Source organism: Chiloscyllium plagiosum, chromosome 2, assembly GCF_004010195.1.
Source record: "Chiloscyllium plagiosum isolate BGI_BamShark_2017 chromosome 2, ASM401019v2, whole genome shotgun sequence".
Lineage (NCBI taxonomy): Eukaryota > Metazoa > Chordata > Chondrichthyes > Orectolobiformes > Hemiscylliidae > Chiloscyllium > Chiloscyllium plagiosum.
The window spans coordinates 52040942-52055603 of NC_057711.1; the positions used below are offsets into that span (position 1 = coordinate 52040942).

At 41.5% G+C, this 14662-nt stretch overlaps 1 protein-coding gene across 1 annotated transcript in view; it reads right to left on the reverse strand.

The window, feature by feature from the left end:
* The window catches only part of LOC122565489 (spermatogenesis-associated protein 9-like), a 22383-nt gene extending 7934 nt beyond the window's left edge, over window positions 1-14449 (reverse strand). Inside the window, exons 1-2 of the mRNA XM_043721517.1 lie at window positions 14428-14449; window positions 12193-12411 (exon numbers count right to left, since the gene is read on the reverse strand). Coding sequence (XP_043577452.1) covers window positions 12193-12375 — 183 coding nt within the window. The 5' untranslated portion in view covers window positions 12376-12411; window positions 14428-14449. The remainder of the gene's footprint in view (window positions 1-12192; window positions 12412-14427) is intronic.
* Between the last annotated feature and the right edge of the window lie 213 nt (window positions 14450-14662).

Genomic DNA, 14662 nt, shown 5'->3' on the forward strand with positions numbered 1-14662 from the left:
GGATAGAGGGACATTTGGCCAATTGGATAGAAAACTGGCTAACCGGTTGAAGTCAGAGAGTGGTGGTAGATGGTAAATATTCAACCTGGAGCCCAGTTACAAGTGGAGCTGCGCAGGGATCAGTTCTGGGTCCTCTGCTGTTTGTAATTTTTCTTAATGACTTGGATGAGGGAGTCGAAGGGTGGGTCAGTAAATTTTCAGATGATACGAAGATTGGTGGAGTTTGGATAGTGAGGAGGGCTGTTGTCGGCTGCAAAGGGACTTGGATATGATGCAGAGCTGGGCTGAGGAGTGGCAGATGGAGTTCAACCCTGTCAAGTGTGAGGTTGTTCATTTTGGAAGGACAAATAAGAATGCGGAATACAGGGTTAACGGTAGGGTTCTTAGTGAGGTGGAGGAACAGAGGGATCTTGGGGTCTATGTTCATAGCTCTTTGAAAGTTGCCACTCAGGTGGATAGAGCTTGTAAGAAGGCCTATGGTGTATTAGCGTTCATTAGCAGAGGGATTGAATTCAAGAGTCGTGAGGTGATGTTGCAGCTGTATAGGACCTTCATAAGGCCACATTTGGAGTACTGTGTGCAGTTCTGGTCGCCTCATTTTAGGAAAGATGTGGAAGCATGTTGCCTGGAATGAAGAATAGGTCGTACGAGGATAGGTTGAGAGTGCTAGGCCTTTTCTCATTTGAACGACAAAGGATGAGGGGTGACTTGATAGAGGTTTATAAGATGATCAGGGGAATAGATAGAGTAGACAGTCAGAGACATTTTCCCCGGTACAACAGAGTGTTACAAGGGGACATAAATTTAAGGTGAAGGGTGGAAGGTATAGAGGGGATGTCAGGGGTAGGTTCTTTACCCAGAGAGTGGTGGGGCATGGAATGCGCTGCCTGTGGGAGTGGCAGAGTCAGAATCATTGGTGACTTTTAAGCGGCAATTGGATAGGTACATGGATAGGTGCTTAAGCTAGGACAAATGTTTGGCACAACATTGTGGGCTGAAGGGCCTGTTCTGTGCTGTATTGTTCTATGTTCTATGAACATATCATTGGATGGCATTGGATAGATCTCCAATATTCAGCCAACACCTAGAATCTTTTATGTTTTGAGCAGATTCACAGAACTAAAGATTCCCTACAATTGGAAGCAGGCCATTCGAGTCCACACTGACCCTCTGAAGAGCATCCCACCCAGACCCACCCCATAACCTTGCATTTCTCTAATTCCTAACCATAATTCCTCTAACCTGCACATCCCTGGGCCATTTAGCATGGCCAATCCACCTAAACTGCACATCTTTCAACTGTGGGAGGAAACCAGAGCACCAGAGGAAGCCACAGAGACACGGGGAGAAGGTACAAACTCCACACAGACAATTGCCTGAGCTGGAATTGAACCTGGGTCTCTGGTGCAGTGAGGCAGCAATGCTACCCATTGTGCCACTGTGCCATTCAAATCATGTTATCATGTTATAATCTCGCCAGTATTTAAAAAGATAGGCTCATAAATAACATCTTGATATGATATGAAAATGCCTTAGTTACCTCACATATTTTGAGGCCAGGATTCCATATGTACTGTGATTTGGAGATGCCGGTGTTGGAATGGGGTGCACAAAGTTAAAAATCACACAACACCACGTTATAGTCCAACAGGTTTAATTGGACAGGTTTGATTGTAACAGGTTTAATTGCTCCACAAACCACCTGATGAAGGAGTGTCGCTCCGAAAACTAGTGCTTCCAATTAAACCTGTTGGACTATAACCTGGTGTTGTGTGATATATTAAAATATTAAAAATATGCAATGTGGTCATTGATCAGAGCAACCAACTTTAGAATCTTTTGATAGGCTTGAAGCAGTTACATTGGTTTTCCATCCTTAGATAAACTCTGCTGAATTTCCTGCTCCTGATGGTGCATGAGGGAGAGCTTTAGATTCCTGGGACACAGGGTCTTGGGGAAATGGCACATGTGCAAACCAGAGGGGTTGCATGTGAACAGCCCCTTTCCCTTAGTTGGTGGTCTATAGACTAGTCTGAGCAATGTATTTGTACCCTTTTTATTCCTTAGCTCTAGTCAAAATGATTCTGTCCTTGAACGTCTGAGACATGTTTTTTCCCCAGCAGCATAATGAATTCGTTAATTCCTGCAACATTTCCTTTCTAATTTTCTTGAACAACTACACCCAGGGATATTTAATACCCAGTCTTTCCATTCATTTCCTTTTTTAAAAATTCTTTTGTGGGACATTGGCGTCACTGGCTGGCCGGCATTTACTGCCTGTCCCTAGTTGCCCTGGAGAAGGTCATGGTGAGCTGTTTATTGAACCATTGCAGTCCATGTACTTTAGGGAAGGAATTCCAGGATTTTGACCAATGACAAAGAAGGGACAGTGGTATATTTCCTAGTCAGAGCAATGAGTGACTTGGGTGGGGAACTTGCAGTGTTGCTGATCTCATGTATCTGCTGCTCTTGCCAAGATGGAAGTGGTCATGGGTTGGAAGGTGCCGTCTAAGGATGTTTGGTGAATTTCGGCTGTGCATCTTGTGCATAGTACACACTGATGCTACTGAGCTTCATAGTAAAGGGAGTGAAAATATTTGGATGTGGTGCCAAACAAATGGGCCGCTCTGTCTTGGTTGGTGTCAAGCTTCTTGCGTTATTGTTGGACTTGTGCTCATCCAAACAAATAGGGAGTACTCCATCACTGTACTGACTTGTGCCTCATGGGGGGTAAACAGGCTTCGCAGAGTCAGGAATTGAGTTACTCGTCATAGTATTCCCAGTCTCTGATCTGCTCTTGTAGTCATTGTGTTTATCTGCCAGTCCAGTTGAGTTTCTGGTCAATGGTAACCCCAAGGATGCTGATAGTAGGGTATTCAGTGATGATAATACATTGAATGTGAAGGGGTGGTTGTTGGATTGTCATTGCCTAGCATTTGTGTGATGTATATATTACTTGTCGCTTGTCAGCCCAAGCTTGGATATTGTCTGGATCTTGTTACACTTGAACATGGGCTGCTTCACTATCTGAAAAGTCAATGCTGAACATTGTGCAATTATTGGCGAAAATCCACTTCTGACCTTATGATGAAGGGAAGGTAATTGATAAAGCAGCTGAAGATGTTTGGACCTAGGACACTACCCTGAGGAACTCCTGCAAAGATGTCCTGGAGCTGAGATGACTGACCTCCAACAGCCATAACCATCTTCCTATGTGCCAGGTATGACTGCAGTCAACAAAGTACTTGCCCCTGATAACCATTGATTCCAGTTTTGCTAAGGATCCTTGATGCCATACTTGGTTGAATGTGGCTTGATGTCAAGGCCTGTCACTCTCACCTCACCTCTGGAATTCAGCTCTTTTTCTGTTTGAATGTAATGAGGTCAGGAGCTGTGTGGCACTGGCGAAACCCAAACTGAGCGTCAGTGAGCAGGTTATTGAGTGGGTGCTGCTTGATAGCACTGTTGGTGACACCCTCCATCACTTTACTGATGATTGAGCATAGACTGATGAGGCAGTAATTGGCCAGGTTGAATTTGTCCTACTTTTTGTGTACAGGACATATTTGGACGATTGTCCACATTGCTGGGTAGATGTTAGTGTTGTAACTGTACTGAAAGATCTTGGCCAGAGGGGAGCAGCATGTTCTAGGGCACGTCTTCAGTACTCCACACAGACTCCCTGTGTGGAACTTGCACATTATTCCCGTGTCTGCGTGGGTTTCCTCCGGTTTCCTCCCACAGTCCAAAAATGTGCAGGTTAGGTGAATTGGCCACGCTAAATTTCCCATAGTGTTAAGTGAAGGGATAAATGTAGGGGAATGGGTCTGGGTGGGTTGCGCTTCGGCTGGTCGGTGTGGACTTGTTGGGCCGAAGAGCCTGTTTCCACACTGTAAGTAATCTAATCTATTACCGGAATGTTTTCAAGGTCCATTGTGTTTGCTCTAGCTAGTGCCTCCAGCCATTTCTTGATTTCACATGGAGTTTAATTGTCTACCACTATTCTGATCCGTTGGTTGTGGGATCACTTTGCTCTCTCATTTGCTGCTTATATTGTTTGGTAGCTTCACCAGGTTGACCCTTCATTTTCAGGTATGACTGGTACTACTCCTGGCATGTCCTCCTGCACTCTCTGTTGAACCACAGTTGATTCCCAGCTTGATGGTAATAGTTGAGTGGGGAATATTCCAGACCATGAGGTTGGAAAGTGTACTGAGTATAATTCTGCTGCAGTTGATGGCCCAAAGCGCCTCATGGATGCCCAGTCTTGAGTTGCTAGATCTGTTTGAAGTCTGTCCCATTTAGCACAGTGATACTGACACACAACACAAAGGAGAGATTCTCAGTGTGAAGGCAGGAATTCATCTCCCCAAGGACTATGCAGTGGTCATTCTGTCATGGACTTATGCACCTGCAGCTGACAGATTGGTAAGGATGAGGTTAAGTATGTTTTTTCCTCTTGTTGGTTCCTTCATCACCTGCCACAGACCCACCTTAGCAGTTATGGCCTTTAGGACCCAAACAGCTTGACCAGTAGTATTGCTATCAAGCCACTCTTGGTGGTGGACATTAAAATCCTCCCCCATGGTATATTTTGCACCTTTGCCACCCTCAGTGTTTCCTCCAAAGGTTGTTCAACGTGGAGGAATATTGGTTCATCAGCCGTAGGAGGTTGGTACTTGAAAACCAAAGGAGGCTTCCTTACCCATGTTTAACTTGAAGCTATGAGACTTCATGGGATCCATAGTCAATGCTGAGGACTCCCAAGGCAACTGGGACTGTATACTACTGTGGTACCACCTCTGCTGGGTTTGTCCTGCTGGTGAGACAGGACATACGTAGTATCTGGAAAATATTCTGCAAGGATTGATTCCATGAATATGGCTAATGTTAGGCTGTTGCTTTAATAATCTTTAAGACAGCTCTTCCAGTTTTGGCACTAGCTCCCAGATGTTAGTGAAGAGGACGTTGCAGGATCAACAGGACTATTTCTGCCATTATCTTTGCTGGTGCCTAAGTCTGTGCCAGGTGATCTGTCCTGTTTCATTTCTTTGTTGAGACTTTGTAGTGATTGATACAACTGATGGCTTGTTAGGCCATTTCAGAGGACAATTGAGAGTCCACCACATTGCTTTGGGTCTGGAGTCACATTTAGGCCAAACCAGGTAAGGATGGCAGATTTCCTCATTTAAAAAGCATTATTGAGCCATGATTTGAAGATGCCGGTGTTGGAGTGGGGTGGACAAAGTTAATAATCACACAACACCAGGTTATAGTCCAACAAGTTTATTTGGAAGTACTAGCTTTCAGAGCGCCAGTCCTTCATCAGGTGGCTGAGGAACAGCGCTCTGAGAGCTAGTCTTCCAAATAAACCTATTGGACTATAACCTGGTGTTGTGTGGTTTTTAACATTATTGAGCCAGATGGGTTTTTCTGACAGTCAACAACAATTTCGTGGTTATCAGTAAATGCTTAATTTCAGATTTTAAAAATATTAATTCAAAGCCCAACATCTGCTGTGGTGGAACTCAACCCTGGGTCCCCAAAGCATTAGCTGACTTTCTGGATTTATAGTCTGGTGATAATACCATTCAGCCATTGCCTCCCCTTAAGCTTTCCTTCCCCTTCTGTGTATTTACAAACATAGATGTTAGCTTTGTTTTGGACTTCATTTCTTTATTCTTTACTCTGACTTCACCTATTAACTTACTGTTGCTCTGCTAATGCCACCTGCATCTCCAAGCATTTCCTGAACCTTGAAGCGCTCTGAAAGCTAGTCTTCCAAATAAACCTATTGGACTATAACCTGGTGTTGTGTGGTTTTTAACATTATTGAGCCAGATGGGTTTTTCTGACAGTCAACAACAATTTCGTGGTTATCAGTAAATGCTTAATTTCAGATTTTAAAAATATTAATTCAAAGCCCAACATCTGCTGTGGTGGAACTCAACCCTGGGTCCCCAAAGCATTAGCTGACTTTCTGGATTTATAGTCTGGTGATAATACCATTCAGCCATTGCCTCCCCTTAAGCTTTCCTTCCCCTTCTGTGTATTTACAAACATAGATGTTAGCTTTGTTTTGGACTTCATTTCTTTATTCTTTACTCTGACTTCACCTATTAACTTACTGTTGCTCTGCTAATGCCACCTGCATCTCCAAGCATTTCCTGAACCTTGATATTCTACTCTGCTACTCTCCCTTGGTTCATATACCCCTGTCAAGTTATGTTAAAGCCCTCCCATTAGCACATGTAAAACCACCTGTAGTTCTGAGGAAGGGTCATTGGACCTAAAACACTAATTCTGATTTGTCTGCACATATACTGATAGGCCTGCTGAGATTTTCCAGCAATTTCTGTTTTTGTTTCAGATTTTCATCATCTGTAGTTCTTTTGGATTTTTCACAGAGCTAAGCAGGATTGATTGGAATAAGAGGAGAAAGTGAGGTCTGCAGATGCTGGAGATCAGAGCTGAAAATGTTTTGCTGGAAAAGCGCAGCAGGTCAGGCAGCATCCAGGGAACAGGAGAATCGACATTTCGGGCATAAGCCCTTCTTCAGGAATGAGGAAAGTGTGTCCAGCAGGCTAAGATAAAAGGTAGGGAGGAGGGACTTGGGGGAGGGGCGTCGGAAATGTGATAGGTGGAAAGAGGTCAAGGTGAGGGTGATAGGCGAGACTGGGGTGCGGGGGGAGAGGTGGGGAAGAAGATTGCAGGTTAGGAAGGCGGTGCTGAGTTCGATGGATTTGACTGAGACAAGGTGGGAGGAGGGGAAATGAAATTTTCAGCTCTGATCTCCAGCATCTGCAGACCTCACTTTCTCCTAGCCATAGTGAAGCCACACAGTGTCTAACTCAATGACTCGTCTCTGGTAAATACGAACGTTGTTGATCTCCTCTTGTGTGACAAAACAAATAAGGGAAGGGAAAGAGGGATTGTTAGAAAAGAGTAGCAGTTAGCTTAAGGGGAATCCTAAAGTCTTCGATAGGGATAAATAGCAAAAGAGTGGCTAATGGAGGAGAAGGGACAATTAGAGGTTAAAAGGGAGAGACAGGCTGTATGGCTGATGTATTACATGAATACTTTGCATCTGTCTTTATAAAAGGAGGTTTCTGCCCAGGCCATGATGACAGAAAAGGAAACTCTATCACTAATTGGGTACAAAATTAATCATGAAGAAGTCTTGGATAGACTGTTGGTGCTTAAATTTGATAAGGCATTGGGACTGGATGAGATATATCCAAGGACTTTGAAGGGACTGAGATTAGAAATTAGGCCATGATTGTTCACTCTTCCCTGGACTTGGGGAAAGTGACAAAATGAAATGTGGTGCCTGGAATTGAGTCATTCAAGATGGCATTGGATGATTACTTGGATAGAAATGGTGTGCAAGGATGATGATGCAAATTTTAAGAAATGCAATGGGCACATTGGGCCGATTGGCTTCTTTCTACGCCGTAACAGTTTTTAATTCTTGTTATGAAGGTGTAGGTATACTGTCCCTCTAAGAAAGAGAGGAAACTGGCAAGGATTGAAAGCACAAAGTGTGCTGAACCATTTAAAAATGTAACATTTGGTTGACATAAATAGCTGGTGCTGTGTTGCCATGGTATAAAAAGAAATTCAAATTCGGCCAATCAGTTTAAATTATGCCCTGAGTCCAAAATCCAATCATATTTGAATTTTACTATTTGGGATGACATCAAACCAAAGAAATAATCGGATATTTTGGGGTATAAAGCTGGGCATTTTGAACAGTTAGGGGGAGAACAGTAAAGGGCACTCATAAGTAAAGACTGCCAGCAGAATAGTTTTCTGAAAGGTACCTGTCCACAAAAAATTGTGCAGCAGAAGACCGAAGCCAACCTAGAGAAATCTACAGTGAATGTTTGACATCTGAAGATGACAACTGGGTTTGAAATTGATTTACTGAAAATTTAAGAGGGAGTTTATTGGACCAGTATTGTAGAGTGGGAGGTAAAAGATAGGTTTAAGAGAATGGAGTTGTAAATAGTTGTGGTTTTAATGTTCTCTGTCAGACTTAAAGAATCAAATTCTTAATTTTTACTTTAAATATTGAAATCTGGGATTGTTCTTTGCCTCTTGAAATTTAACAGATTATGGCGCGGGGTAAACTTCTCTGTGTGTTGGGTTTAAATTCGCAGAGGGGTTACCCCATGTCAAAACATTCACAAATTTGCCAATTGTCTCCTCTTCCTTTTTCAGTTCTCTGCTTAGATCCATCTCAGCACAGATTAGGCAAGGCGATAAGTTCTGAACCCATCCCAGCCAAAACCAGAATTGAATCCAGTGCTGGTTATATCAATCTGATTCACACTAGCCATCCAGCCATCAGAGCTAACTAACTACCTATGGAGCATAGATTGCTATGACAAACGTATACCTTTTCATGCATATTGTGGATGAGCATGGTGATAGTTGTGATTCCAATTTTCTTTCCCGTTACATGGTTGGCCATGTAAAATACCTTCCACTCTTACTAAATTTGGAAGAATTTACAAGTTGATACTCAACCTGTTTTTGGTTGTGTTATGAACCCACTTTCCTTGGCCATCAAGTCCTCAAATGGATTGTGAACCCAAAGCATCTGGGGTCTCGATTGTTCTCCTTTTTGCCAGAAGTTTTCCTTACTTGTCTCCTTAACAACCTCAGTTGAGTAAACTATAATGAGCCCTGGTGGCATTGTATTTCCTACTTTTGCACTTGCAGAGCACTGACAATTATAAGCCACAACTTGGTCAGGGTAAACTGGGACAGGCAGAAATGAAAACACCTACACCCAAGAGTATGCAAAGTCTCGTTTGTAGTTCTGCAGGTGGGAACCTCTCACTGAAGTCATTTTCTGGTCATGGTGCCACACCATTATAGATTGTTAAAAATCACACAACACCAGGTTATAGTCCAACAGGTTTAATTGGAAGCACACGAGCTTTCGGAGTGACGCTCCTGATGAAGGAGGGTCGCTCCGAAAGCTTGTGTGCTTCCAATTAAACCTGTTGGACTATAACCTGGTGTTGTGTGATTTTTAACTTTGTACACCCCAGTCCAACACCGGCATCTCCGAATCATTATAGATTGGGTAGTGACATCATCCAAAAAGGCCAAACTTGCACCGTCCTCATCCTTTCCCCACTCACAATTTGGCCATATTCCTAGAAATGGAAATACTTTTACTAATGAGCATAAGCTTGGATGCTGTTATTATGGAAGGGCAATAGAGATGGAATGAGTGAGTGTCAAGTACCAATAAAGGAAAGTACCAGTTTTAACTGCCCCGCTCCCCCCACCCCCAACCGCTACAAGGCGTTGAGAAAATTTGCATATATGATATGTGTATTTTACTGAAGAGGCAATACAAGAGCTCTGCCACCAGTTACATAGGAATCTGTAACATTGGTGATCTATCTGTGTTTATCTTGGTGTAAATATGAGGGACTTCCCCCACCCAATCTTTATAGGACAAACTCTTTCCAGGAAATGAATGGCAAGGCCTGCAATATCATTCAGGAAGCAAAATCATTATTCATTCACTGCATTTATGTTTACATCTGAGAGCCTTCTGGTCAGCCAGAACCATGTAATAACTGCAGTGCACAACCTCTTAATAGACATTACACAAAGCACCTTGTCATGAGCTTTACTCAATGGCAAACATCCTATTTACCTAGGTGGACTGCAATAGATTGCAGATAATTTGAGCGATTCAGCAGCTTCTGCCCATCATCAAAGAAGCAGTGAGATAAAACTATCCAGTTGAATGTGTTTGAATACCTTCACAAAGTTTAGAAGGAATTGACAGGATCAGTAAAGTTTTGTAAACTTCAACATAGAAGCTGTTGGCGAATTTAATTCGGATAACATTGGTTGTTAAGTGGAAAGCAACATTTACATTATCGAAGTGTCAAGCAGCAGCTAACTCCAACAAATTAATTTAAACAGACCTTTTACCTTTCAATGCCGTTATAATCACTGAAGTTTCCTTCATCAACACCATTACCATTGCCCAATAATTCAGCTGGATGTGAAAGCTGTGCTTACTAGAGCAGGTCAGAACTTCTGTATTCTGTGGTGAACTGCTCTCATCTCTTTTAAATAGTCACCAGTCTCTCTACAAAGTATGTCTGGAATGTCTGGACTCTAGCAACTAGACAAAAAGTGGAGAGGAGGTGAGTGGACTCCATAAATAAGATGAGGGGTTTTGGGAAGAAGGGTTGCAATGCAAGGTAGTAAGGGCATGGGAGTTGAGTTGCTGAATGATTGAAGGGGTTGGTGGGGGAATGGAGAGGGTGTTGGGAAAAGAGGCTTTATGTTTGTGAGCTGATGATAGGGTTTTGAAGGTAAGTGGGTAGCATGTGTGTGAGAGAGAGATTGGGAGAAAGGGAAGGTTTTTACAATGTGTGGGCACTGGAAGTGAAAGGGAGATGCTTGACAGAATTCTCTTGTCAAGAGGGAATAGGGGAAGTCAGGCAGAAATCAACATGTGTAAAACTGCTATTATCTAATGTACAGCATACTTTAAACTCCGATTTTCATATTGATATGAACATTGAGCTATGAATGTTACTATGCTGCTTTCGATGTCAATTTTGCTTTGTTGGTATCTGTTAATTTTCAAGTGTTAAACGGGGTCATATTGGAAACTTTCTGGAAACTGTTGGGTTGAATTATGAGGATAGATCATTTAAACTTAGGAATATTCTGTTGAATGGAGAAGATTGAGGGTTAGTCTAATCAAGCTATCTAAAGTTTTGTAAGTATTTGATAGGGTACATATGAACAAGTTAATTCCTCTAGTGGGGTTAGTGAAGTATAATGGGAAATAATAAATTAGATTCCCTACAGTGTGGAAACAGGCCCTTCAGCGCAACAAGTCCACACCAACCCTCCGAAGAGTAACCCACCCAGACCTATTGCCCCCTGACTGATGCACCAAACGCTATAGGCACTTTAGCACAGCCAATTCACCTGACCTGCACATCTTTGGATTGTGGGAGGAAACCAGAGCACCCGGAGGAAACCCACCCAGACACGTGGAGAATGTGCAAGGCTGGAATCGAACCTAGGACCCAGGTGCTGTGAGGCAGCAGTGCTAACCACTGAGCCACTGTGTCACCCCAAGTACTTATTAAAGTAAAAGATAGATCTTTCAGGAACATTTGCACAAAAAACAGCAGAAATCTTGAACTCTATTCCCGAGGACGTTGCCGGTGCTGGGGCAATTGAAAGATTAAACATAGAGGTGGATAATTAAATAAATATATTAAGAAATGTAAATCAACCATCATTTAATGAAATGACAAAGCAACCTTGAAGGATTGAATGACCTGTTCTTTATTTATGCACACCAATATTTATCATTTACGTGACATAAAGAAGAGCTTCTGATAATTTCTCATTGTTTTTTGCAAAACTTTGCTGGACACAAATTGCCAAATATGTTTGCCTGCATTACAAACATAACTTTCAAACATACTTCTACTGACTCTCAAATATATTAGGATGCCCTAATGTTGTCAAAAGTATTGACTAACATCTGTTCTTTCCTTCTTTTGACTGTTCCTGTTATTGCTACTGAAATAGTTTCTTAAAAAATAGGATCTTCTCTATATTCATGGTATCATAGAAACTAGGAGCAGAAGCAGGTCATTTGGCCTGTTGAACCTCCTCCACCATTCATTATGACTCCATGCATTCCAGCAAATTATATCTGACACAGGATTTCTACCAATTAGTATTCCAATGGACCTGCTAACAAACTGACCCAGGAAAATATTGGGTAAATGCCACCAAAGGCTATTGACATAAAAGCAGAGCAATGAACTATATGGTAAATCGCTGTCTTAATGTTGATCCAAGTTTATTTCCAAGTGTCAGACTTAACTAAAGTTCAAAGCATTTTAGATAAAAATAAATACCAGGAATGACAACGGAAATGGCAATTTTGTTCAATTCCAATTAAGCAGCTACTCTGATGTCTTCTTTTAGGACTTGTAGTGCCCAACAATGAAGAGGAATTGGCCTTGTAAAATGGGATTATAACATCTCATTTCATGAAAAAATGATGAACATATGAATGATGGATTTATTAACTAACCACTCTACCTTTTTAGCTGTGACTATTACAAAACAGTAACCAGTATCACAATAACTTTCATAATAATTAAAATTTCCTACCAGTTGAGGTGGTTTGATTTGTGCTTGGGCTGTCATCAGTTGGTGGGCTTTGCGATGCAGGTTCCCCATTTTCGGAAGGAATTGAGTCCGCAGAAGCAGAGGTGTTGATCTGCTGAATTTGAAGATATTGGTCATTCCATTAGCAAGCTCCTCATCATTGTGTTTGCGCATGACCTTAGACATTATGCTTCTTGATCTTTTTAATACTGGTTCTCTTTTCTGTGATGAAACAATACTTATCAGTTAAACTTACAGTTAAAGCGCATCAAAAAGTGACTTGTTTGTGTAAAATCTTCCACATCAACGTATTTACTACAGACACTCAAAGCTGTCTTGTCTCACTGAGATTGCATTGCAATTGATGGCTGGAAGTATTTATAGCTGCACAGATCAGAAAAGTTGTTTTGACTGGAGATGTATTAAATGTGAACATTATGAAATCTTAAATGATCAGAACAATCTGAAACAAAATTGGGTTGAGGCACTTATAGATTTATGAATAAGAAATAGGGATATGGAACTAAGCATCCCATATTGTTGATTGGGCTTTGAAAGAGATAGTATAGATATGATGGGCCAAATAGCCTCCATCTGTATTGTACATTGCGATGGCTAAATGCTTTTACTGCATTAAAATCATTTTAGTAACATGCAGGTTGTTACTGTTCTTGTTCACAGGTATCATAAACAGCCATTTTTTTCAGGTCCTTAAACTAAAGTGAATATCAAGCTGTGGCATAAATTGAATTATTTATCTCTGAGTGATCCTTTCAAGTGGTTTCCATAATCTAAGTTGCAAGTCCTTTGATTTAAATAATAGAGTAAAACTGTAAATAAATTGTTTCTTCAATGGGGTCTTCTGACATGGTTGTACTCTTCCTAAGCCTAGGCCGGTGGTCCACATTCAAGTCTCACATGTGCCGAGAGGTGTGTTGAAACATGTCTGAATAAGTTGATTCAAAATTTTTAAAAAGTGTAATTAATGATGACAATATAAATATAGTGATATGAAGTAAGATCTGAGTCAGGATTTGAGTGTAATTTTCTTCCCCAGACCTCAAAGAATTTGATGATTGTGAGGAAGAGATACATTCCTTTTCCAGCATTGCTTATGGGCCAAGAGAAGCTGGTATCCTCCCTAAAGCCCAACAACCAAAACTATCTTTCATTCCATATGCTAGGACCTCACTCATAAGCACTGACTAACAATACTTCCCAAACAATTAGACTACCCCTCTTTGTGACTGGACCTAATCATGTGATCATGATTTCCTCTTGTAATTAACAACCCTGCTCCATAATCTCTGAATTCCTGGATCCCCATCTCTAACTCAGTTTCTCTGACCTTCTAAAACTGCCTACAACACTTACAAATCTCACTGTAGCAAACTCTACAGCTGAGCAGCACAAAGTTATTACTTCATCGCCAGTGTCTGACAGCATTTTGCATCTACAAGGATCCAAGCCTAAATCAGCTCACTTTCTAGGTGAGGAATTGGTTAAAAAAAAAGTACCTCGTTCAGTCTCATCACAAAATACCTCCCACTACTTGGAATTCTTGCACTAGTTGATATCTAAGTCAAGGTAGTTGACACAGTGGGCTAAATATACCGTAACAACTGTGTGATTCTGTGAATTAATAACAATCCTCAATACATCACAACTTCTCTCGGACAAATTTATTGGTGTATCACAATTTCTACAGAAGCAGCTGATATCATTAAAGAAATTGGCAAGAGCCACACTGGTAGTGATTGCCTACCCCAGCGAAGCTGAGCCAGCCTGTCGGTGCTGCACAGACAAACTTCTGTCGCTCCATCTTTTAAATTATAGTTACATGGAACATTCTAAAGTGAAGTCATTGACAATTTCACACAGAAGTGTGGTAAAATAGTCTTTCAGAGACACCATTTGAATGGCCTATTTTTTGATGGAATGGCAAACAGATTTGGCAAAGGCAAGCAAGTTAGAAAAATATGACTTGACCAGTAAAGCATCAAGGGTAAAAAGTCTAATTTAAAAACTAATTGTTGAATGGTGAAATGGGATTCTAGCTAGAACACAGCAACAGACTGATGAGTAAAAATGAGTAAATAAGACCAATAACATTTCATTATTTCCTAATCTCACCTCACTGCAACACAGAATTCCATTCTCCCACCTGCAGAATAGAAACCAATGGTGATCATATTTAGCATGACAGGTAGGGTAGGTAACCTGGGGATTCCAGCTTACCTCCTGCTCCTCCAGACCTCCACCTTAGACATCAATCACTGACATCTTAGAGAGCACTTCCTGGGCAGTGACCTCACACATCCCAGTTTATGAAACAGGCATCTGATATGTACCAGCAACAGCGCACCACCTCCAGTCTAAGAACTTTGGTATCTGATACATATCAGTGTCACTGCATCATATGGAAACATTTCTGATCCAATTACAGTTCTGCATTTCAATGCTGCACTTTGGA